We start from the raw sequence: 23,495 nt of genomic DNA on the forward strand, positions 1-23,495 counted from the left end.
TGGGTCTTTCCCCGTATTGGTTCGGCCATATTGGGCGATCATCGACCCATACCAAAGCAACGGTTCGACCAGGGGTCGGCTGGAATGCGACCTGCTTGCCAAAATCCCAAACGCACGCTTGCGACATATTTAAGTTGGTCAGTGCGGTCAGCAGAGAGAACGCCAGATACAGCTGGCTAACTTCTTCACAAGAAATTCGGCCACTTTTTTTAATCGCTCCGTATTAATGCTCTATATTTTCTTTTGATTGCTGTGAATTTCTGTCTTAATTTATTAGTACCAAAGTGTATAATATTTACCTACTCTTTACACACTTAATATTGTTATAATTGAAAAATTATGATTTAACAATATCTTCTGAAACCATGACAATAAAACTAAAATAATGATTTCATCTAGATCAAGCATAATAATTACAGTACATAGTTCCCATTCGCCTTTTTTTATTTGAAAGAAAGGTTCACTAACCAACTTGCCCTTTAAAAGAACCAAAGTATATATTTTCGTGATACGAATTTTAATTAAGATAAAAATTCAAACCTTATATCTGTGTCTCTCTCTCTAACACATTTGTTTTAAGTATAACGTATGTCGTGGATTTTTTTAACTGTTAGGTCTCATTAAAATGCTTATTAATAAGGTGTGATACAGACAGAGCTTGACCCGTAACGAATTATATGGACTATAAACAGTTAGCTGTGATTAAAAATTGTTTAGAGCTTACGCGTGATTTTTTTTCGTCATTATTTATTTGGTCTTACTACATTTATCAAGTAAATTTCATCATGATACCAAACATATATCCTGTGTTCTATTTAATTTCTTAGTCTGAGTTGAGGAAGATTCTTAAAAACCACCTGTTACTGAAAGTAAAAATATCGGAACACCTGTTACTAAACTAAATTTCTCTAATAACGTCAATAAAACCCTTAAGAAATATATATACCATAAAAATTTGTAATACCAATTTTCATATAAAATTTGAATTTTGATTTTATTTTTAAAAGTAAACGTTCTTTTTCTTTAGTATTATCTGTTTATTAAACTACTTTATTATACCTAGTACCAGTATAATATAGAATATAAAATATAAATAAAAAAGAACCTGCTGTAGAAAATAAAATATTTTAGCACCTGTGCGCAAAGACCCTTTTGAGGGATCGTAGGTAAAAATTTTGCAATATCCAGCCATAAAATCTGCCATAAACCATCATTATTACGTGACTTAGTACCCAGTTTTAAATACAATCTCGTAAAGCTTTAATGTTGCTTCTTTTTTTTACGATTCAACCAAGTATTGATTGGTTTTACGACACCTTTTTATGGCTTGGACCCCCAACAACTGTTTAAAAGAAGATTTAACCAACCCTAGATTGTAGATCTGAACTTATTGTAGAACTTAGAGCAGAACTTGAGAACCAGAGGACTATCTAAGACACTATTAGAAATTTTCTTGAATAAGGTTTGCAGAGCTTCAGCATTTGCCATAAAATAGCGAACAATTTGTTACAACACCATATAAATTATACATATACAATCTATTTCCGTATAGTAACGGAATTTTAAATTATGTCTTTAATTTCGGGAAAATTTAGTCCAAACATAAGGAATATTTTGTTGCATTTGCTACTTTCAACGCTTATTTTGCTACTTTTTGGGACTAATGAAATGGACTTTTAAGTAATTAAAATTATTTAAAAAAGACTCAAGTTTTTTGTGAGCTTGCAACTCTGGTTGTCACTCAAGAAACTTCTTGAGTTACTTGAAGAAACTTCTTCCATCTGATACAATCTACATCCCTAACAACTGTTTGAAAAAAGATTTAAGCAACCCTAGTTAAATTAAAATAAAAAAAAACAAATGTTTTCGAGTGTTATATTGTTTTAAACGAATTGTTGTTTGTAATTAGGGGTTCGTAGATCGGTATAAAAAGATGGGAAAACAATAAGAGACTATTAAACAGTCGACTGGTTCGATAATTTGCTTTCTTTTTATCTATTTGGACGATTTAAAGGAAACAGCCGGTTTCTTCTTTGCTAAAGCGTGAAAACGTACCATCCATCACAATTGCACAATTTCAAATTAGAATATCTAAACAATCAGGCTCATTTTGCTTAAATTGTTACCTTAAATTCAGAGATAATAAAACACTTCATTAGTGGAAAATAAGTGATATACAGTAGAGACTCGGTAATCCGGCTCAATCAAAGAATGGGTTAATCCGGATTATCGCGTCTTGCATTTTTATATAGATACCATTATAAGAATATACAGGGTGGCGCCCCTCATTCACCTCGGTTGATTATACGAAAACGGAAAGATGTAGAAACTAAATATTTTATGGGTATATGTGGGGAGTCAATGTGCACAATTTAAAATTATTTTAAAATATACAGGGTGTCTCAGAACTAAGATCCATACCAAAGTTATATTTTTTCTTATAGAACACCCGGTATTTTATTTCATTTTTCGTTTCTTGGACCCAAAAAAAGACATTTATTATAAGGGTTAAATATGTTTAAAATCATTGGTTTTAAAGATATTTAAAGATATTTAAATATGCATGCTACAAGAGAATTGATTTTCAATACCCTGTACATTACTTTTCAGAATTAATTCTTGTTCTGAGTTTAAAGACAAAGAAATAGACTTTACTGAAAAATGTTACTGCTTCCTTAAATTTATACAGGGGTACCAAAAATTAGTGATCTATTTTAAGGATTTATTTTACATAAAAACTTTGTTATTTCAAATGCAACACCCTGTATTTTCTTAAATAAATCGAAGCAGATTCAAATGCTCTTTCAAACTATATTAGGGTTTCCTATACCTATCTATCTCAGATTTTGAATAAAAAGCGATTTTTAAATAAAATGGCAATCAAGATGGCTGGTATCGCTATTGCAGTTTTCTAGTGACAGTTAGTAACTGTCACAAAAGCGCCACCCTGTATATCCTCCTTAAATATTAGCATGTCATTAAGGAACACCCTGTATATGTATTCTACCTGAATTAACTATTTTATGGTATTCTTCCTGTTGTAATAAAAAAAGTCAAAATCCTAGCTTCCTTTTTAGACAATCCTAGTGATTTATAACACCTAAAATGCCTCCCTCGCTACAAAAACTCGAACTTGCGACATTAGAATGGGCGTACTCCCGTGGGTTCTTGTGTTCGTTTTGTGCGCTTTGTTTGTGAGCCTGGCTGGAAGGATAATAAGCCTGAAATACCGAGCGATTCAAAAAGAAAGACCGCTTAAAGCGAGAAACATCAACAGTCGCATGGACGAGTAACCCTAGTTTTGTAGATTGTAAATTATTTTATTATTATAATCTATCCAACGCTTTGAATAAGAAGACTAAGGAAGGAGCATATCAAAAATCTTAGGTACACCGCGATGGGCCTCAAATATGGCCGACTTAAATTCCGGTTTATCAGTGTCGTTCTAATTTTATTTAAAAAATGTAAAACTATGATAATAATATATATAATTTGTTGTTTTATTTTACGTTGTGAATAAATGTTGGTAGTTATTAAAATTGTTATAAAAATATATAATTCTAATAAAAATAGAAAAGTTATAATAAGTATTTATTAACACAAACATCCGATACGCTACTGAAGCAGGTAAGTCAAATTAACGTATCTAAATTCTTTGAACATCTTTGACAAGTAATGCTAAAATGCAAGAAAAATATATAATTTAGTAAATTTAAGTGAATTTCATAAATGATCGGTTTACTACACGTATGTATATTATATAGTCACTTACTAGCGAAAAGTTGTTCCATTATTTCACTCGATTTTTGCCGAGATCTACCGCACGCTACACAACCAACTATTTTAGAGTCTTTTTCGATAAATCGCGATAGTGTCACTGTTAGTTTAAGTTCTGCCAAAATTTCCATCTAGATTTACTACCTTTATACAACTATCAGTAGTAGAATAAAAAATAAATAACATAAAATACGCTCCGTAAAGACTGACAAATCAACAAAATTTCAAATCAAATTCAAATGTGTCAAATAAATCGTCAAACAGAACTGTCAAGGATCCCCACCCTAGAGTCCTTTTTCCGCCCACCATGCATGAATACATGGATAGCATTATGCTCCTTCCTTAGTTTTTTTATTTAAAACTTTTTTTAGTGAAATAAAAGGATTGGTATGGAAGTCATCTGCTTTTTTTCTGTCATCGTCTGTCGAAATCTTACCTGAGAAAAAACAGAGTATATACAATGTAATATATGAAGTATGTAAAGAAAAATAAGAAAGTTCGAAATATAATATACCAGCTGTCTTAAAAAAATCTCTATAATATGACGTATTATACATATTATATCGGTGTTTCTTTAATGTAATTTGGTTATACGGAGAACCAGATAACAGTGTTTTATCTTGTTCTAATTTGTTCTAACACCAAGACATATTATAAACTATGTCAAACATTTGAGGAATTCGAAACGGTACGATTTTTTAGAACCACCGGGTAGTACCGAACCTCGCGTCCAAGAAAACCTTTCTCCCACTAGCTACCTGCGTCCGGCCAGTCTTTAAGAATTCACCTGAATATCTTTAGTTGGCGCTGGCGATACTGCAGGCTACGGTCGTACCGTCTCGTGTGGACGCGTGCTAAGGTGAACGGTACCGTTAGAACTAGAGTTGTGAGAGAGAGAGTGGCAAAGGACTGAACACCATCGAAGCTAGTGTGGAAATTTCGACATTTTCATGTGTCCGAACCGAGCGAAGTAGTTTTTATTTTCCTTCCAGATAGATTACAGTACCTTAAGGTAAGTGACTGGGTACCGTTTTGCAGATAGAACGGTACCAGCTCAAGTGGAAATTTCAGAAAGTACATGTGGTTAGTCTAAGTTGCAACGGGTTTTGATTTTTATTTGAGATACGTTTAGTGCTGTATTGGTCCTAATCAGTCGATGGTACTTCTTAAAAGAAATAAAATCCATGGTGGTCCATATAAGAATGTTTACTATAAAAATTTTGTAATCCTCAAGAGATACAAAGATGGTTAAAGTAACCATGTATATGCATTTTAAAACGGTTTGGGTAGCACTATAGTTTTTAAAAATAAATACCAATTTCCATACAACAAAGAACGATGTCAAAGTGATTTTTCAAATGACAATTGATGAAAAATTGATAAATTTTTATATAATAATATCATTTAAGAATTTTTGAAGCTGTTGACGTAGTAGTATGGTACCTATTTATTTATTCTGAATATAAACACTGGCAGGTTAATTTTGAGTACCGACAAACAGTTAGGCCTTGCCCATACTATACCATGATACCGTTTTGAATAGTTCCTCGTGAATACTAAGTGTTCATACATTCCTCAGTGGTTAGATAACCTGTTCTCGGGAGGAACTTCAACGCGAAGATACCATAATACGACTGAATCTGAGATTTTTTTAGTCTAATTTTGTCGGGGGTTTACAAGTCAAGAAGGTCAGGAAATAATATTATAAACAATTATTTTTTTATATTTTCTACGACATAATAATATTTTGGAGTTGGCCAAAGAATGCATAGAGAAGCTGAACAAATTAGGCAAAGAAAATAAAGTCATTCTGCTCTGGGATACGAGGCTAATAAAAAGCGCCATTTTTTAAGCATTTTTTCACGAAATTACTGAGTTATAGCCAATTCTTATCTTTCTTGACTAATTTCACTTAGTTAGCCATGGAAACAAGTTCAATCGTCGTGGCTCTCAGAAATGTGAAACTGTCACATCCAAACTTTGTAAATTAAAATAAAGAAAAATTGTAAATATGAATTGTTCAAATGAAGAAAAGCGGTGTAGGATTATTGGTTCAACTTTTCTTGGCTATACAGTATCGAGGATACGTTGACAGGTGAACGTTACTTACGTTTTTTAAAAAATGGTTTTCAAAAACATGTTAGAAAAGTTAAATTTAGATACTTGCGCATTAATAGAGTGGTTCCAACATGACTTTCATTATGACACACCACCCTCCCCCACAATGAAAGAAATGTTAAAAATTATTTATATCATAATTATGTAGACTCAGGGATAGAAAGAGGTGGACCAATTGCGTGGGCCTCCTCGATTATATCCATTTTAGATTTTTTTATGCAATATGCTTAACAATAAGGTTTACAAAAGAACTTATCAATTAAGAGAGGCACTCGAAGAGGCGGTAGAGGAGAGGTTTAATTAAGTCCATCGGTCGTTCTGTGAGAATAGCTAGAAATTCAGTTTTAAAAAGATGCATTTATGTACTCAAAACAATAGCGGATTTTTTGAACATTTTCTAAAATAACTTAAAGTGTATGTAGTGAATGTATGAATTTTTTAAGTTTTAGTTTGTTAATGTAAATTGTAAAGAGCCGTTTAATAATATATTTTGTCTTTTTATAAGTTATAAATGATAACAAAATAAGAACACCATGCCAACTAAGTGAAATTAGTCAAGAAAGATAAGAATTGGCTATAACTCAGTAATTTTTTGAAAAAACATATTATAGTTTATATCGCTGAAAAGCTTAAAAAATGGCGCTTTTTATGAAGTCATGGCCAACTATGGTTTCCATTTAAAAAAACATATGTTTGTGTCATATGTCAAAAATGACAGGCTTTAGAAAAAATCGGAGAACACAAACACATGTGATTATCTACAACTTTTATTTGAAAATTTTTGTCTAAAATAGATTATAATGGAATTACGGACAATTTTTAAAATAATATTTCGAAATTTCTACTAAGCCATGAACTTTTTCAAAAATCTGAAAGGCGCATATTTATGACTCCACAAAACTGCAATTCTTTCCCCATTTAACCGACTCTCTATCTCCAGTAGTTTCCGAGATACCCCTAGAGAACATCGTAGGAAACTCACCCTGTATATAAACAATCATAATTTCTATGTTTTCTACGGTATATATTGCGGTTTTGCACTTGCACGATCTAAGTTATATAAATTTTCATGAGAATTATGACCCAAGGTCAGATTTTTGAATCGGTTGGAAGGTGAACTTGCTTAACGGAAATACAAGAAAGTTTTTCAATAACTCCAGATGCAAATGGGGCACTTACCTTGCGCGTAGGCACATTTTTAGCTCTAGAGAATCTGTTATAGTACTTTAATCAATTAGAACCTGTTAGAAATTGGAATAAATTAATGTAAAATTATTAGTAACGGAGTCAGAAAACAGTCTAAGGTCGTCATTTATCAAATTCAAAGACAAGGAATTCGTTCTTTTTGATAGATATACCAAAAATAGTAGATAAAATAGTACTTTAACAGCAAGGGTAAATTAAATAATGATACTTTAACAGCGGGGATAGGTTAAAAACTTTATTTCTTCTCGCACGTTTTTTAATTGCTTCCATTTTTAAAAACTTTTGTATTCCTGTTCATAAGTTATTCGGGATTTAAATGGAAGTAGTTTGGATATGGCGTTTGTTGCCTCAGCCCCATATCTGTTGGTTTGGTTTGGTTGAAATTACCAAATCAAACCAATCAATTAGAGTTTTTCACAAAAGAAACTAGCCAGAACTTACTCAATTTTACTTGTATTTTTTATCTGAATAATGAAATACTTTTTTTAGAAAACATCCGGTTAAAAAACTTCTTAAAATTCTCTGTTTACTGACCCACTGACTTACGCTGACGTCACTACACATCGACCCCATCAAATTCTTTTATTTTCAGTGTAAATATTTACCAAAAAACTTGTTAATTAATTTGTGTGTGAACAAAGAGAGAACATTAAGAATTCACACAGTAACCTGATTACTTTCAAGTACCGAACAGGTTTCTGTGTGATTTTTTCCCGTTTTTGAATTCCTCACTTCGGCCGTCAGACGTATCTGATTTGATGCCCGTTGAATTTTTCGAATGGCACTTTTGACAAGGGAAGTCTTTGTTTTGAGCTGCTTCAAGGTCGAGAAAGAAATGAAGGCGGTGTTTGTATGCCTACGAGTACCACTATATTTTCTTGTGTTGGTGGGTGGATTGTTTGAGTTTTGAATTTAGCGGAAAGTAAGAGTTTGGTTAGCACATTTTATTTTGGATATTTTTAGGATAAAATATTTCTTTATATTTAAGATTAAAATTAATATTGATCACTGCAGCAATACATATTCCTTAATGAATTAGTCATGGGAATAGTTTAAAATAAATTGCATAAATTAATTTAACCTTGATAAGTTTACTATAAATACTCGTAATTTCAGATATCGGTGATGTTTTGCAAGGTTCGCTGCAAAGGATAAGATAATTATTAAGAATTAATTAAATTTAAACAAAATCCTGTTTATTGGTACTGTATAATATTTTAAAAACAATTCTATAAAACGACTATTATGATAATTAAAAAAAAACAACAATTATTAATTTCTAAATTCTCCAGAAAACAATATAATACAAAGAGTAATAATCTTCTTTAACGTAACCAAGAAGAAAGAATTACTTAAATGCGGTAGAATTTTGTTCTCATATAATCATTATCTTCACTACCATTACATAATGTTCTTACCATTGTTGTTTTCGGAGAGTGCAAATCTTGATTGTATAGATTTAACACTTTTTTTAATGCCTATGTCACTTTGAAGAAATTTTAATAAAGCTCTTATTGATATTAGTTCAAACTTGCTAAAATGAATGTTTGGTATTAAATAAGAATTTTTAAAAAAAATACGCAAAAGGAAATTAGTATTCTCAGGCCTGACAAAGGATAATTAAACTAGCCAGAGCGTGACAGCAATGTCAAATATTATATAATGGTGTAAATAATTAGTTTCAGAGAGATTGCTGGTGACAATAAAAATATTGAGTTAATAAAAATGTATTAAAGATGTTTTTTACAAATAGAAATCATTTTTCTGTGCTATTGGACTGTTAAACACACAGTCCAGTAGCTCTAAAACTGTTTTAAACATTTATTGAGCCACTGAAAGACTACACGCGCTATCCAGTGGCTCTGTAACTGTTTTAAACCTTTTCTGTGCTACTGGAAAGTTACACACACAATGCAGAGGAGTTCAAAACTGTTTTAAACATTTTCTGTGCCACTGGAAGTTTACACACACAGTTCAATGGCTCCAAAACTGATTTAAACATTTTCAGTACCGCTGATATGAATAAAACTTCCAATCCCATGGGAGGCTACACACCCAGTTGGTTCTTAAATTCTTTAAATAAGTTTTTTTTTAAATAATATCTTGAAATTTCTATTATAAAATATTTAGGAAAAACTTTTAAATAAAAATTTGGAAAAATAAAACATTAAATACGTATTAGACAGTTAACTGAAACCAAAACAGTAAAAAGAAAGGTAGAACAATTGGAAAAAATGCAGTTTCTAACTAGTCAAGGAAACGATTTGATAAATTCATAACGTTTATTACCAAGGTGATACTAATTAAGGTAAACTTGTTCTAATAATCGAAAACACATACATATACATACATGGCACGAAATATTCTTGATTTTATACAAAACGCTTTCGTTTTTGATTTTTTTCGATAAAAGAAATTCTTTTTATAATGTTGTTTCGTGATTGTTTGACCAGTTTATACAATTACCATACCGAAATCTGGGCTGTAACCCAAAAAGCGTGCCTGCAGTTAGGCGATTCGATGATTCACAATTAGCACGTACTCACTAATTAAACGTAAGCATAAACGAACAAAAAAGAAACAGAATGGACAACAAAAATACACGCAAAACTTTCTAAAATCGTCTCGGAATGTCCACAAACACACCGAAACAATTTGTTTTACTTTTTCTTGAACTTCATATATAATATTTTAATTATCTCAAGACTTTGGATGATACTTCTTCATCGAATAGATTTTAACCCAAGAAAAATTGATTTACTATTGAATAAATTTAATAAAACTTTATTCTCCCATTAGATTCAGCGATCTTGCTTCACTCTTCATCGGCTATCGACCGAAAGTAGGTTAAAAGTTGCATAAGAATTTATTAAATTAAGCTTATAAAACGGTTGTTCTGCAAAGATGCAGTATCGATGCAAGTATTAACTGAGAAGAATCGATTTTAGGTTAATATCATTACTAACTTGCGGTCGTACGCTTTATTTTTACTTTATTTAGTACTTGGAATCTTGTTTTAATTTGTTTAAAATTACTATAAAACTACAGTACAGTTTAATATTGTATACAATTTAGTTACAAAACGTATATTTTTTGTAATATTATAAAAGAAATAATAGGTCAAAAAAGTTTCGAATTTTCTGTGGCAGTTAATTGTTAAACACACATTATATTTGTTCCTGAATAGTTTTAACCATTTTCTACGTCACTGGCAGGCTACACACATAGTCCGGTGACTCTCAACCTGTTTTAAACAATTTTTGTGCTACTGTAAGTCTATAAAATGGCTCTAAAACTGTTTTCTATGCCACTGGAAAGTTTAACATACAGTCAAGTGGCTGTTTTATACATTTTCTGTACCACTGAAAGGCTACACAGAAATTCTAGTAACCCTAAAACTATCGAAAACATTTTTTGTGCCACTAGAACGCTATAGACAGAATCCAGTGGCTCCAAAAGTATTTTAAACATATTCTTTGTCACTGAAATAACTTTATATGTTTAGTATACAGGGTGTTTCAAAACAAATGCGAAAAACTTTAGGGGGTGATTCCTTGTTCAAAATAAAGGGTAGTTTGCTTCATAAACGTTGGGTCAAAAGTCAACCATTAAGGAGATATCGCGGTACAAAAATGGCGGAAAAATAATGTTTTTATTTTTTATCTTGAAAACGAAAAGAGATAGACTAATGAAATTTTATGGAAGCATTACTCTTATGAAAACACACTTTCTGGTAATTTTTTCACTTTTTTAAAATGAGTGGAAGGGGTTGAAATAAACTACCCCTATCATTCTTGTTAACGAAATTTAAAGAAAAATCTTATCAAACACATGCAAAAAAATTAATTTGGATAGTTTAGTTTGTTTAGAAACGTTTTTATCTTTTGTGTTTTTTTGATAAAACTCACCGATTTGAAATTAAAAAATAAAATGTAAAGCATTATATGTCAGGACAAAAAAACATTTTTAAATAAAGAATCTAGTGGGCTGCTGTAATTTTTTTAGGAAAAATCTAGTCGGCCGCTGTCACTTTTCAGGATGTTATTATCTAGATTATTATTATTATCTTTATTATTATCTACTAGATTCTTAATCTAAAAATGATTTTTGTCCTGACATGTAATGCTTTACATTTTATTTTTTAATTTCAAATCGATGAATTTTGTCAAAAAAATACAAGAGATAAAAAAGTTTCTAAACAAACTAAACTATCCAAATTAATTTTTTTGCATGTGTTTGATAAGATTTTTCTTTAAATCTCGTTAACAAGAATGATAGGGGTAGTTTATTTCAACCCCTTCCACTCATTTTAAAAAAGTGAAAAAATTACCAGAAAGTGTGTTTTCATAACAGTAATGCTTCCATAAAATTTCATTAGTCTATCTCTTTTCGTTTTCAAGATAAAAAATAAAAACATTATTTTTCCGCCATCTTTGTACCGCGATATCTCCCTAATGGTTGACTTTTGACCCAACGTTTATGAAGCAAACTACCCTTTATTTTGAACAAGGAATCACCCCCTAAAGTTTTCCGAATTTGTTTATTAACACCCTGTATAATTTGAAACTTATATATTTATTAAAAATAATAAATTTCAATAAAAAAAAAACAAATTTCTCTTAAAAATATCCCATGTATGTACTTAAAAAAAACAGGACTCCATATATATTGAAATGAATTATGTTCAAATGTCAAACAATACCGTTAAAATATTAAAATTCATCGTGGACACGTACCACCTTAATTTTCATTCGTTCAAAGGCTTCATGCATATCCTCGATACATTTCCGTTTTAGGCGGTAAACAGTACTACCAACAAAAGGACTTCTTCCGCTACCAAAAACAGATCCTTGGTTGAGTTTGTTTATTCATAAGGCGGTGGTACCCAACGCGGACCTAACTGTACCGCGCCATACTTACTTTCCGAAGAACTTTGACTCATATTTTATTAAATTCCTTTTCTCTCGTGTCACTGATGTCATTGAGACGAGAATTCATCGCTGATCTAACCTTTTGGTCGTTTGATTTCAATAGAAGTACCGTAGTTTGGATGTAAAGTCGTTTTAATGGTTATATTAAATATTTTTAATGTATGTAATAACACTTAAGACTTCAGTCTTTTTAAAACTGACTCCAAATCTATTAAATAAAGAAGAAATCATATCATTTTAATCGACCAAATCTTGTAGTTTTCGGTTTCATACGTGACCCAAATCCACCACGATCGGACCAACGAAAATTCTGTCACCGATTTGATAACGGTACGACCTACAAAACTCTCCGGTTGTATTTCGCGACATAACAAGCATTATCGCTCAACTTTCTGACGTTGCTTTCGGCCCGAATTAGATCGGCATAATGAGATTTGCCACTTAAAAAACGCCTTTTCTCACTCGTAAAACATATTTATTTCTCTACAGAACTGTTAAAGTAACGGCAGTTCAGTATTTTCGATGAAAAACCATAGTATAAGGTACGTTGTCGATTAAATGGGCGTTAAAGAGTAATAAAGTACTGTATGGAGTGTGTTTCTTGCTTTAATTTCACTCATATTGTTTGATATGAGCACAGTTACGATTTATATGTAAATAGGGCGCTATAATATATTTATTATAATTATGCCTTACTTATAAACAAGGTGTATAATAAATATGTGCAAGGTATTTAATTTTATTTGATACTACACTCACCTTAAAAGGTTCATGTATTTTTTAAATTTTATATACCGGGTGCGTCTCAAAAGTGACTTCTTTGAGTTAAAAAAACGAGATTTAGTATGTTAGTATATGTCATTTATTAGGATTGATTGACGTATTCAATTGTTTTCGGCCACTTCCTGTTTCACCGGAAATGACTACGACTTTTGATTTTAAAATGGCACCCTCGGTATTTTTTTTACTTTATTCGAAAGAAAATAACACTCTAAATAGAATGACATATCATATGTCAACTTTGGACATTTTCGCATAAGGTTTATTTGAAATTATAACTTGCGGTTCGTAACGAAAATTTGACTCGAAATACCAAGTGTGTAAATTATTCGTAAAAAAATGCCTTTTCCAAATATGCTAATGAGCCACCCTCGTTTCATTTGAAAAAATTGAGATATGATTAAAAATACGATTTGGGCATTTTTAACCGACCAGGACAAGACACGAAAAACATTAGAGAATCAAATCTATTTTTCCAAGGCTCCATGATTAAGAAGTAGTGTGTTTAACATAGCCATGGCAATCTAGATTGAAATTTAAAATACGATTTTTTGTTAAGCAAGAATGTCAAAAGTTGACATATGATATGTCATTCTATTCAGAATATCATTTTCTATCGAATAAAGTAAAAAAATACCGAGGGTGCCATTTAAAAATCAAAAGTTGTAGTTATTTCCGGTGAGTTATTCGATGAGACACCTCTTAATATTAATATTAAAAGGTTTTTTTAAAAAAATTTCACGGTAACTAAAAAGAAACAAAAACATATTTTTTGGTGCACCCCACTGTATACTGTATAGTGTAAATAAAACTAAACTAGCTATCATATTCTATTGGATAAATTCACTTCCTTTTGTTAATTTCCTGCATCTCTCGCAATGCTCCACATAACGTATCCTCTTCGAAGGCAGGCTGTTTAACGCCGGGGCTGCGGATACCGTAACGCGCTTTTTTCGCCGCCTAATGCGTCTTTATGAAACGTAATTATATTTATGGAAAGCACGCCGGCTCACCAATCGTACTGCACTAGTTATCAGAGGAATGGTAACACTCGGTATCGCCGTTTAATTATTGTGATTTTTGTTGTTTTTGCGGGCCGTTGGCCGCCTTGCAACAAGCCTCTCTGGCCCAGATTATCGGCGTGGAGAGCACTTCTCTCATTAGGCATATGGTCTGTTGAGAGATTATGCTAAGCGGGACGGGGTTCAAAAATCGCGTACATAACCCATTATACAATAATAAACAGCAGATTCATATCTGTAGCTCATATCAAATACAAATACAACTTTTAATCACGTAATTTATCGATTTACGCATTTATAGAATTATCGATTTATCGATCTATTGATTTATCGATTTATTGATTTATCAATTTATTGATTTATTTCTTTTTCTCTCTCTCTCTCTCTCTCTTTCTCTCTCTCCCCCCTCGCATCCTCAATTTATTGATTTATCGATTTATTGATTTATTGGTTTATTGGTTTATTGGTTTATTGATTTATTGATTTGTTGATTTATTGATTTATCGACTTATCGACTTATCGACTTATTGACTTATTGATTTATTGATTTATTGATTTATCGATTTATCAACTTATCGATTTATTGATATATCGATTTATTGATTTATTGATTTATTGATTTATTGATTTATTAATTATCGATTTATCGACTTATCGATTTATCGATTTATCGACTTATTGATTTATTGATTTATCGATTTATCTATTTGTTGACTTATTGACTTATTGATTTATCAACTTATCGATTTATTGATTTATTGATATATCGATTTATCGATTTATCGATTTATCGATTTATCGATTTATCGATTTATCGATTTATCGATTTATCGATTTATCGACTTATTGACTTATTGTTTTATTGATTTATCGATTTGTTGACTTATTGATTTATCAACTTATCGATTTATTGATATATCGATTTATTGATTTATTGATTTATCGATTTTTCGATTTATTGACTTATGGATTTATCGATTTATCGATTTATCGATTTATCGATTTATCGATTTATCGATTTATCGATTTATCGATTTATCGATTTATCGACTTATCGATTTATCGACTTATTGACTTATTGACTTATTGACTTATTGACTTATTGACTTATTGATTTATTGATTTATTGATTTATCGATTTATCGATTTGTTGACTTATTGACTTATTGATTTATCAACTTATCGATTTATTGATATATCGATTTATTGATTTATTGATTTATTAATTATCGATTTATCGATTTATCGACTTATCGACTTATCGACTTATCGACTTATCGACTTATTGACTTATTGATTTATTGATATCTCGATTTATCGATTTGTTGACTTATTGACTTATTGATTTATCAACTTATCGATTTATTGATTTATTGATATATCGATTTATCGATTTATCGATTTATCGATTTATCGATTTATCGATTTATCGATTTATCGATTTATCGATTTATCGATTTAACGATTTAACGATTTATCGATTTATTGACTTATTGATTTATCGACTTATCGATTTATTGATTAATCGATTTATTGATTTATCGATTTATCGGTTTATCGATTTATTGATTTATCGATTTATTGATTTATCGATTTATTGATTTATATTAAATTGGTTTTTCCTTAATTTTTCCTCAAGCCAACTAAAATAATTAGCTTATTTTTGAGAGTATCGCTCCACCTATCGATGGAAGAATGAAATACTCGTCCGAAGTCGAAAAAAAAGACTGGATCATATCTGATCCATATATGATCTGATTGAATCACGAAGGGGATTTCCCGGAAGTCTGAACGAAATGTTAGATGTTAGTGTCTTATTAATGTAAGTTTTATAAATTTAACAGAATTGTGCTTTTATATGAATTACTCTTATATCCTACTAATAAGTATTTTTTTTTGTGTAATTATTCACCTCCATTCAGATTTCTGAAACCAGAAACTTATACATTTCTAGTCTCCACCACCAACAAGCGTTGGTGGTGGAGAAAGAGAAAAAAGAAAATATTTTAAGAAACAAAAATAAATTAATTATAAATATATAAACAGTTATTACATCAACGAAACTCACCTCCTTAAGAGCACTTAAGAGACAATAAGGGCCATTATTACCGCATTCCTGTTCAAAATATTCTAATAAAGTTGCGATGATTTTTTTACGGCTATTAAGCTATCTCGTACACTTCGCACTAAAAGAGGTTCTAAAAAGAACAGTGTTCGACTGCAAGGCTGCTAGTTTTAAGCTTAAAGGATCACAACACGAATGACAATGTCAGGAAATAAATAAATAAATGTGGAAACTTGACATTTTTCACAGCAGAGCTACCACCCGAATCGTAGGTAGAGGAATTCGGTGTCCTGTTAAAAACCCCGTAGCAATCCCAAGATTACTCTTCAAGGGAATATAGACTAAACATGTAAAAAAATTGATAAAAAAAAAGAAATTGGTTACTTTACGTACGACCACGAAGAATGTAGACCCACAACAAGTTTATTTTTTAACTATCACAAAAAAAAGCAAAACCTGTTCTCGGTAAAATGTAAAACAGAGAAATTTTGATGATGATTGTGCCATCAAAAAAAAAAGAACACGAAATTCTTCAATTTAAAATTCTTCCGATTTTTCCTCCTATTCTTTACATCGAAGAATAGCTTTCAGATGTTAATTGCGTTGTAAGATTGCAGTTTTATTGCAAGAATTAACATTAAACGCTTTTTGTAGTTATATAAACATCGGGGTAAGTTGCTTTAATAGCGTATCGTACTATTGTTAATGGCCGCATTGATTTCAAGGATAATTTTACGTAAGATATAAGAATTTTAAATATTTTCCTTTCATACTGTTTATTTATCTAGTAATAATATAAACGAGTTATTAATTCAAACGTATCTATATTATTTATTGGTTTTAATTGTTGTCTTAAAGTAAAATAGGTTCCTGTATATCAGGACACAAGAATGAACAACTTTTCTACTAAAATAAATTTTATCCACAATAATAATGGTACAACTGCTATTGGAGATGGATAACTAGCCTCTGTGAAACCGTCTCAGATACTGGTTTTTGTCAAAGCCCTGAGACTGTATGATGAGTTATAATTCGTTATAACTCAAGAGAGAAAGAAAAATTATATAGGGTTTATTGTCTAATCGACTGTTGATCTCTCCTAGTATTTCTGTATAAAACATGATGAAACTTCTAGAGCTTATAATATATCGATTGTTTTATTATTATTTTGACATTGTTTTAATTGATTTTTTGTCTTCTGTTCCATGAATGTGTTGAAAAATATTTTTTTAAATAATTTTTTCCTTAATTTAAATTTATTTGAATATTTTCTAATTTTAGTGTCTTATATTTATTTTATTCTTCTTTTTGTTTCAGGTTCATGTTGATTAGGATAGAGGCGACCATATTGGTCGCCATTTTGGCCATACTTAGGATCGACTCAGCTCAAAGTTCCAGTGGTCTCTTTAGCTGTCCAAACGGTGAGTCAAAACCATTTTTTTTTAATTAAATTATTTTTAAAACAATACTTTTTCATAGTTAGTTATTAGCTTATATGACTAGCAAACCGTTTAATAATATTTTATTTATGTTTAAACCTCTGCAGTCTCTGTCATGATTGTGTAATCTTTCAGTCACTTCAGGAATGCTGCTTGTTTCTTAAGGATATTTCATATACAGAGTGTTAATGCATATCCTGTCTCAATGTTATTGGTTTCTTTTAATCGCCATATTTAGTACCTAATAGAGTTACGCAAACAGAAATTAAATAACTTTGATTCAAACTACGGGTATCGGTATGTTTCTCATGACAGGCTGTTTAAAAAAATGCAGTAGTTGCAAAATTTATATTTGTTTCTTCCTGTACATAACTGCATGTTTGTGAGCCTAGCCCATACATACATCGATAATAAGTTATTAATATGATATTGTGCAAGAGGCTCGGACATTTTCTGCGTTTTTCTGATGAGTAACGTTATATGATTTTTTTTTCATTTCTTCGTTAGTGTAATAGTTATTCCTGTCGTTCGTTGGTTTCTATTACATCACCTAACCAACCTGTATAATATATTGTTATTTTATTCTTTGTATTGAATTAATAAGCTGTATCTTATACAGTTGAGTTAGAATTTAATGATCTTTGGTTTGTGGGATAAGTATTAATGTTACCAAATATTTTAAAAATAAATAGTCTAACTGTAAAAGGACATAAAAATGCACTGTTTTCAAAAAAAACCGTCATAGTACCCTTTGAAATCATTGATATATTTTTCTTTTAAAAGGCTACTGCGACAGTGATTTTTATCTTATTGTATGTCCTGCAGGTATATTAGTGTAATGTCTACGTATAGAAAGCTGCTATATCCAATAATCGTGCTGAGAATTTTTGGACTTAAATTTCGGATAACCTGTGCCTACTAATATGGTGAAAGTTAATATAAATATCAACCTATAGGCCCGAGCAAAGCGTTGCAACACACAATGAGATCAATGAATTTTTCGTTTCTTGTAGATTTAATAATAATAACAACTGAAGTGTAATAATAATGTGCAGAGTAGTAAATTTAGGTCAACAATTGACGTTGCAAAAGACTGTCATCGAAGGCAGCGATTTTATTTTAAATAGCAGTCGATTTCTTCTAAAATTAGATTGATCGGTTATCTCATACGGTCCTTGAACTGTTTATTTTTTTATTTGGTTGACATTAAACGGTTTAGTAAATGCCTTTATTACCAACTTATTTTAATTACTGTTGTAATTAAGTAATCAAGTAGTTTTATTAAAAATAGTGTCAACATTTAAGAATAAAAGCTACAGAATAGATTTTTTCGCGATATTTTAGTATAATAATGCTTGAAATTCAGTTGAATTTTGCTTCCAACGCATCTGCTATGGGCAATTCCGGTAAACATTGGAGTTTAGTCACCTTGATGGTACGAATTTTTGTTGTGACCGGTTGTCTTCGGCGTTGGCAGTACCCAAGACCGTACCTAAAAATGTCAAGGTCTCCCACCGTTTATGCAAATCGCAAAGAACCCATTGGGTACTCTCTTTCTCTGTGTATTTTCAAACGGTTTAACTCTAGGTATGTTTCTTGGAAAAGAATTATAGGTTTTTAGCCACTGAAAATCAACAAAATAAAAAAGATATTTTTAACACAGTGGTACTCTACTAGTAAAACAAATTTGCCTAACTGAGAAAAAAAGCTTTACGTTTCAGGAGGTATATCTCCTCTCGCCTTCAGAAGCAAAATGACACCAAGAACAAAGAAAAATAGTTATCAGTGTATTAAGGGAAATATAAAGGTGTTAATTACTAAGGGCATAGTTTTAGGAGAACAATAATAATTGCCCAAGGTTATTAACACTTTGTAATTCCCCTGGTACATAGATAATTTTATTTCTTACTGAATTTAGTATATTTTGTCCCATTTTAAAATGACTCAAATGTTGTCTGATTTGAAAAGTAATAACTTTTTGTCCGTACCTGTATAAAACAACTGAGTAAAAGAATATACATTTGCGACGTTTTTTACGTAAAAAAGTTCTCTTGATAAAAATCGCTACGAGTAATGGTTCTCGAGATATTTGGAATCGAAATTATCAATACCTGTCATCATTAAACATGTTGAGAAGAAAATCAACAAAATAAAAAAGATATTTTTAACACAGTGGTACTCTACTAGTAAAACAAATTTGCCTAACTGAGAAAAAAAGCTTTACGTTTCAGGAGGTATATCTCCTCTCGCCTTCAGAAGCAAAATGACACCAAGAACAAAGAAAAATAGTTATCGGTGTATTAAGGGAAATATAAAGGCGTTAATTACTCAGAAGAAATGTATATTTTTTCACTCGGTAGTTTATACAGGTACGGACGAAAAGTTAATACTCTTAAAAACAGTTAAAACACATGTAGGTGGCGCCCCCTAAAAATAGGAGTCATATTGACATCAAAATCAAATTTCTCATATCAAAAAATTTCCCAGACACCAATTTTCATCCAAATATTGACGTTACTTCAGAAATTATTTGAAAAAATCGAAATAAATATGAAACTTCTACACCCTGTATCTCCGAAACTAAGCATTTTAGGACATATATTTATTCAAAGTTTTTTACTTATTTTTATCTGCAGAATATGCTGCCGAAGTTTCCGGAATACAGTTTGAACCACCCTGTATATTATTACTCAAAATCTCTATGTATGATGAACAAAACATGTCGATTGAAAAAATTGCCAAAGATAGTTATGATCAAAGACGATGTTGAAGTTTTTCTTTGATGTTATGTTATTATACTAAAGTTCGCGAAATATGATCGAATATTATTTAAGAGATGTCTGACCTAGATGATCGGCGATTCACTGGCGATATAAAATTATGTATATTGCATATAATCCCCAATGAGTGAGAAATGAATTTCTTTGACCTACAGAAACACTTTGTACAACATGGCGGCCGCCTAGGCGGTAAATACTTGGAATAATTGCCGATAGAAAGTACCACTAAATGAGTTTTGCTTTTGCCTATGCCGGAGATATATCGTCAGTATCTATTTATTTAACCGTACTCATCGGATTTGGTGTACCTTTTGTTACTTTTTAGTGCATATAGGAAATATTTAGGTACTGAAGAAATTATAGTATTGGTCATATTTCAAGAAAATTCAACAAAATATCTAAATCAAATATTCCTTTTTGCCACCTGTAGCCCTTATGCAAGCTTGTATCCGCGCTGGCATGCTTCTTGTTAAATTATCCACGTTGTCTTGGGGTATAGTATGTTTTCCCATTCTACTAATGATGCATCAATAAGATGTGCGAGATTTCCTGGATTGTTTCGACGAGCTCTAACCCTTCTTTTGAGCTAGTCCCACAAGTGTTCGATAGGGTTTCGATCTGGTAAATCGGCAGGCCACTCTAAAACTATGACACCTTCCGTTTCAAGACATTCTCTAGTCACTCTGCTGGTATGGGGAGGTGCACTATCGTCCATGAAGTTAAAATAACGCCCATTTGCAGGCCTCCAAAGACTAACGATTGGTTCTAGCACGAAATCAACATATCTCCGACCCGTTAAAATTTGTTGAAGTGGTAACAATGGACTTTTTGCTCCCAGTATACTCGTAATACCTCCCCAGAACACTACAGTTCCTCCTTTATATTTTGGTACAGATTTGGCAGCCTGAAGTCTCGCTCGTCTTGAGCCCTCGAGAACCCGAATTCGATGGTTATCTGATCCTAGGCCAATTCTGGTCTCGTCCGAAAAAAGAACATTTTGCCAATTCTCAGTTTTCCAGTTTTGATGTTGAATGCATCAATTTAGCCGGTCAATTTCATTTTGCCGAGATAACTGTGGGATCCGTAACTCTCTCCTACTGTAAAACCCTCGTGCATGAAGCATTTTTCTTATGATTTCAACTGAAACGTTCACACTTGTAGCTGCCAGAAGTTGTCTTTATAGCTCTGGATGAGAAACATTGGGATTTATTCTAGCAATTTAGCATAATGCGGTCTTGTTGTTAAGTTGTGAATCTTTGACGGCTTTGCCTGGGCCTATCCTTGTGTGTTCTTAATTCCAAGTACCTTGCATATGTTTTCGGTAGAACACCCTGGGTAATGCCTACTATCTCTGCTACGTCTCCCTGAAGCATTCCTTGTTCGGTGAGAGCGATAATTCTTCTCCTCTGTATATCTGTTAATCCAACATAAGGCATTTTTTAATTTTTTTGGATTGAATGAAAATTACCGGACAATCGTGATTTTACTACTGAACACAAAATTCAAAAGAAAATAAATTGCAGCAGTCGTTTATTCTTTATTATCATGTTTATTTACAACAAAAAGCCTTATCTTAAAGTTGTCTACCAATTTTTATCCTTGCAAGAAATTTAGTCAGAAATAAAGAGTGATATAAGTCCATATAAGTTTGGTTGTGTGTATAAAGTCAGTAAGAAATAAAATTATCTATGTTCCACGGGAATGTCAAAGTGTTAATAACCTCGGGCAATTATTATAGGCCCTCGGGACAGAAATTTTGCCCCTTAAACACCCTGATAATCCCCTTGACGCATAAATAAGTATTAAAGTCACTTAAAATGCAAATTGTTTTTCCTATCTTTTCCCAAAATACTTTCCTCTGTAAAATGCTGTTAAAATTTAATTTCCCGCTACACACTTACCTTACTTACCTGATTTTTCCTATTTCCTATACCGGAGAAAGTTCAAATAGATTTTTATGCGGGTTATGTTTATGTTCTATTGACAATAACAATGATTTTCCTTTTTTGTTGCAGGCTGGGAACTGCGGGGACTGTCCTGCTACAAGTTTTTCAATATTAGGCATTCGTGGGAAAAAGCTGCAGAATTATGTAAAAGGTAACTATTTGTTTGACTAAAAACACTCCAATTCTTTGTCAGGACATCTTTTTGACCTTTTAACAGCGTTCTACAAGTTATATAATAAGTTTAGATACATTTTTTTACTTTTCAATTGGCAAGGACGTGCTAAAACTCTTCTTCGAGCATCACACACCTGTACCATCATCGACTGTCGCTGACGAAGACCTACTTTTTCAGTTTCCTTATGACCAACTCTGTATAACTTACCTACAGATACGATTTCTTTAAGTTGTTTAATTCTATTTCATTTCCTCAAAAGCTAAACATCTGTTAGACTTATAGAAAATCCGAAATTTGCTTTAAAAAAATCTTTATTTTTAACACCCTTTTATTAGCTTCACCTATACAGGGTGTTTCAGAAAACATCACGTAAAAATATGATTTATTTTTCATATCAACATAGGTCCGATTTTGCTTTGTTTCGTAGCTACAGGGTGTTAAAGTGTTAATATTTTTTTGAATATTCCAGTGATAACCCATACGCACGTCCCTGGTGAACATGTCAAGACCATTTTACCATTAAAATATGTCGCATTTATAGTAACTTTTACCCTCAAAATTTCATTCGAATCGCTAAAAGTACTTGGAAGAAAATTATAATAAATCAAAAAAATATTAAGACTTAACACCCTGTAACTACAAAACAAAGCAGAATCGGATCTATAATCTATATTGATATGAAAAATAAATCTTATTTTTACGTGAGGAATCTCCCCACGAAAAATGGTACATGTTTTTTTTTAACACCCTGTATAAATATTCCATTAATTATTCACTCAACTTAAGAAGAAAAAAAAGCCTGCACAATTCCCTAATTAAGAAGAAGTATTGGGCAAGATTCCTTATACACCCATTGGATACTAATTAATATAACTATAGTTTCTGCTAATGCAAGAGGTAGGCAACACAATGCTTGCCTTGTCGCCCATGATGGTCTATAATAAGAATTATACCCGTTAATATGCGCCCACTAAGCTTAAGTAAGCAATTTTGTAACAAAAGGATTAATAATTTTTAATTAGCATGAGATAATTATGCAAGAACTGCAGTTTTCGTATATGTTAGATTCTTAATTTTAATTGAAAATGTCTTATGTTATCGTTTCTCAACTTTCAAATAAAACCACCTATAACCACTAACTTTGTACGATTGTACTAAAACAAGCCTTCGAGCTAATATCATCTTCTACTTCTTCTTTGAAATCTCTTATTCCTATATACACTGCTACGACCATCCTCGTTTCATAACGTTTTAAT

At 31.5% G+C, this 23,495-nt stretch overlaps 1 protein-coding gene across 1 annotated transcript in view; it reads left to right on the forward strand.

The window, feature by feature from the left end:
• The first annotated feature begins 4,589 nt into the window (after positions 1-4,589).
• The window catches only part of LOC115890116, a 36,109-nt gene continuing 17,203 nt past the window's right edge, over positions 4,590-23,495 (forward strand). The window contains 3 exon segments of the mRNA XM_030910261.1: positions 4,590-4,789; positions 17,217-17,320; positions 22,134-22,215. Coding sequence (XP_030766121.1) covers positions 17,221-17,320; positions 22,134-22,215 — 182 coding nt within the window. The 5' untranslated portion in view covers positions 4,590-4,789; positions 17,217-17,220.

Source organism: Sitophilus oryzae, unplaced genomic scaffold (genome assembly GCF_002938485.1).
Source record: "Sitophilus oryzae breed Bouriz unplaced genomic scaffold, Soryzae_2.0 scaffold_85_pilon_pilon, whole genome shotgun sequence".
Taxonomy (NCBI): Eukaryota; Metazoa; Arthropoda; class Insecta; order Coleoptera; family Curculionidae; genus Sitophilus; species Sitophilus oryzae.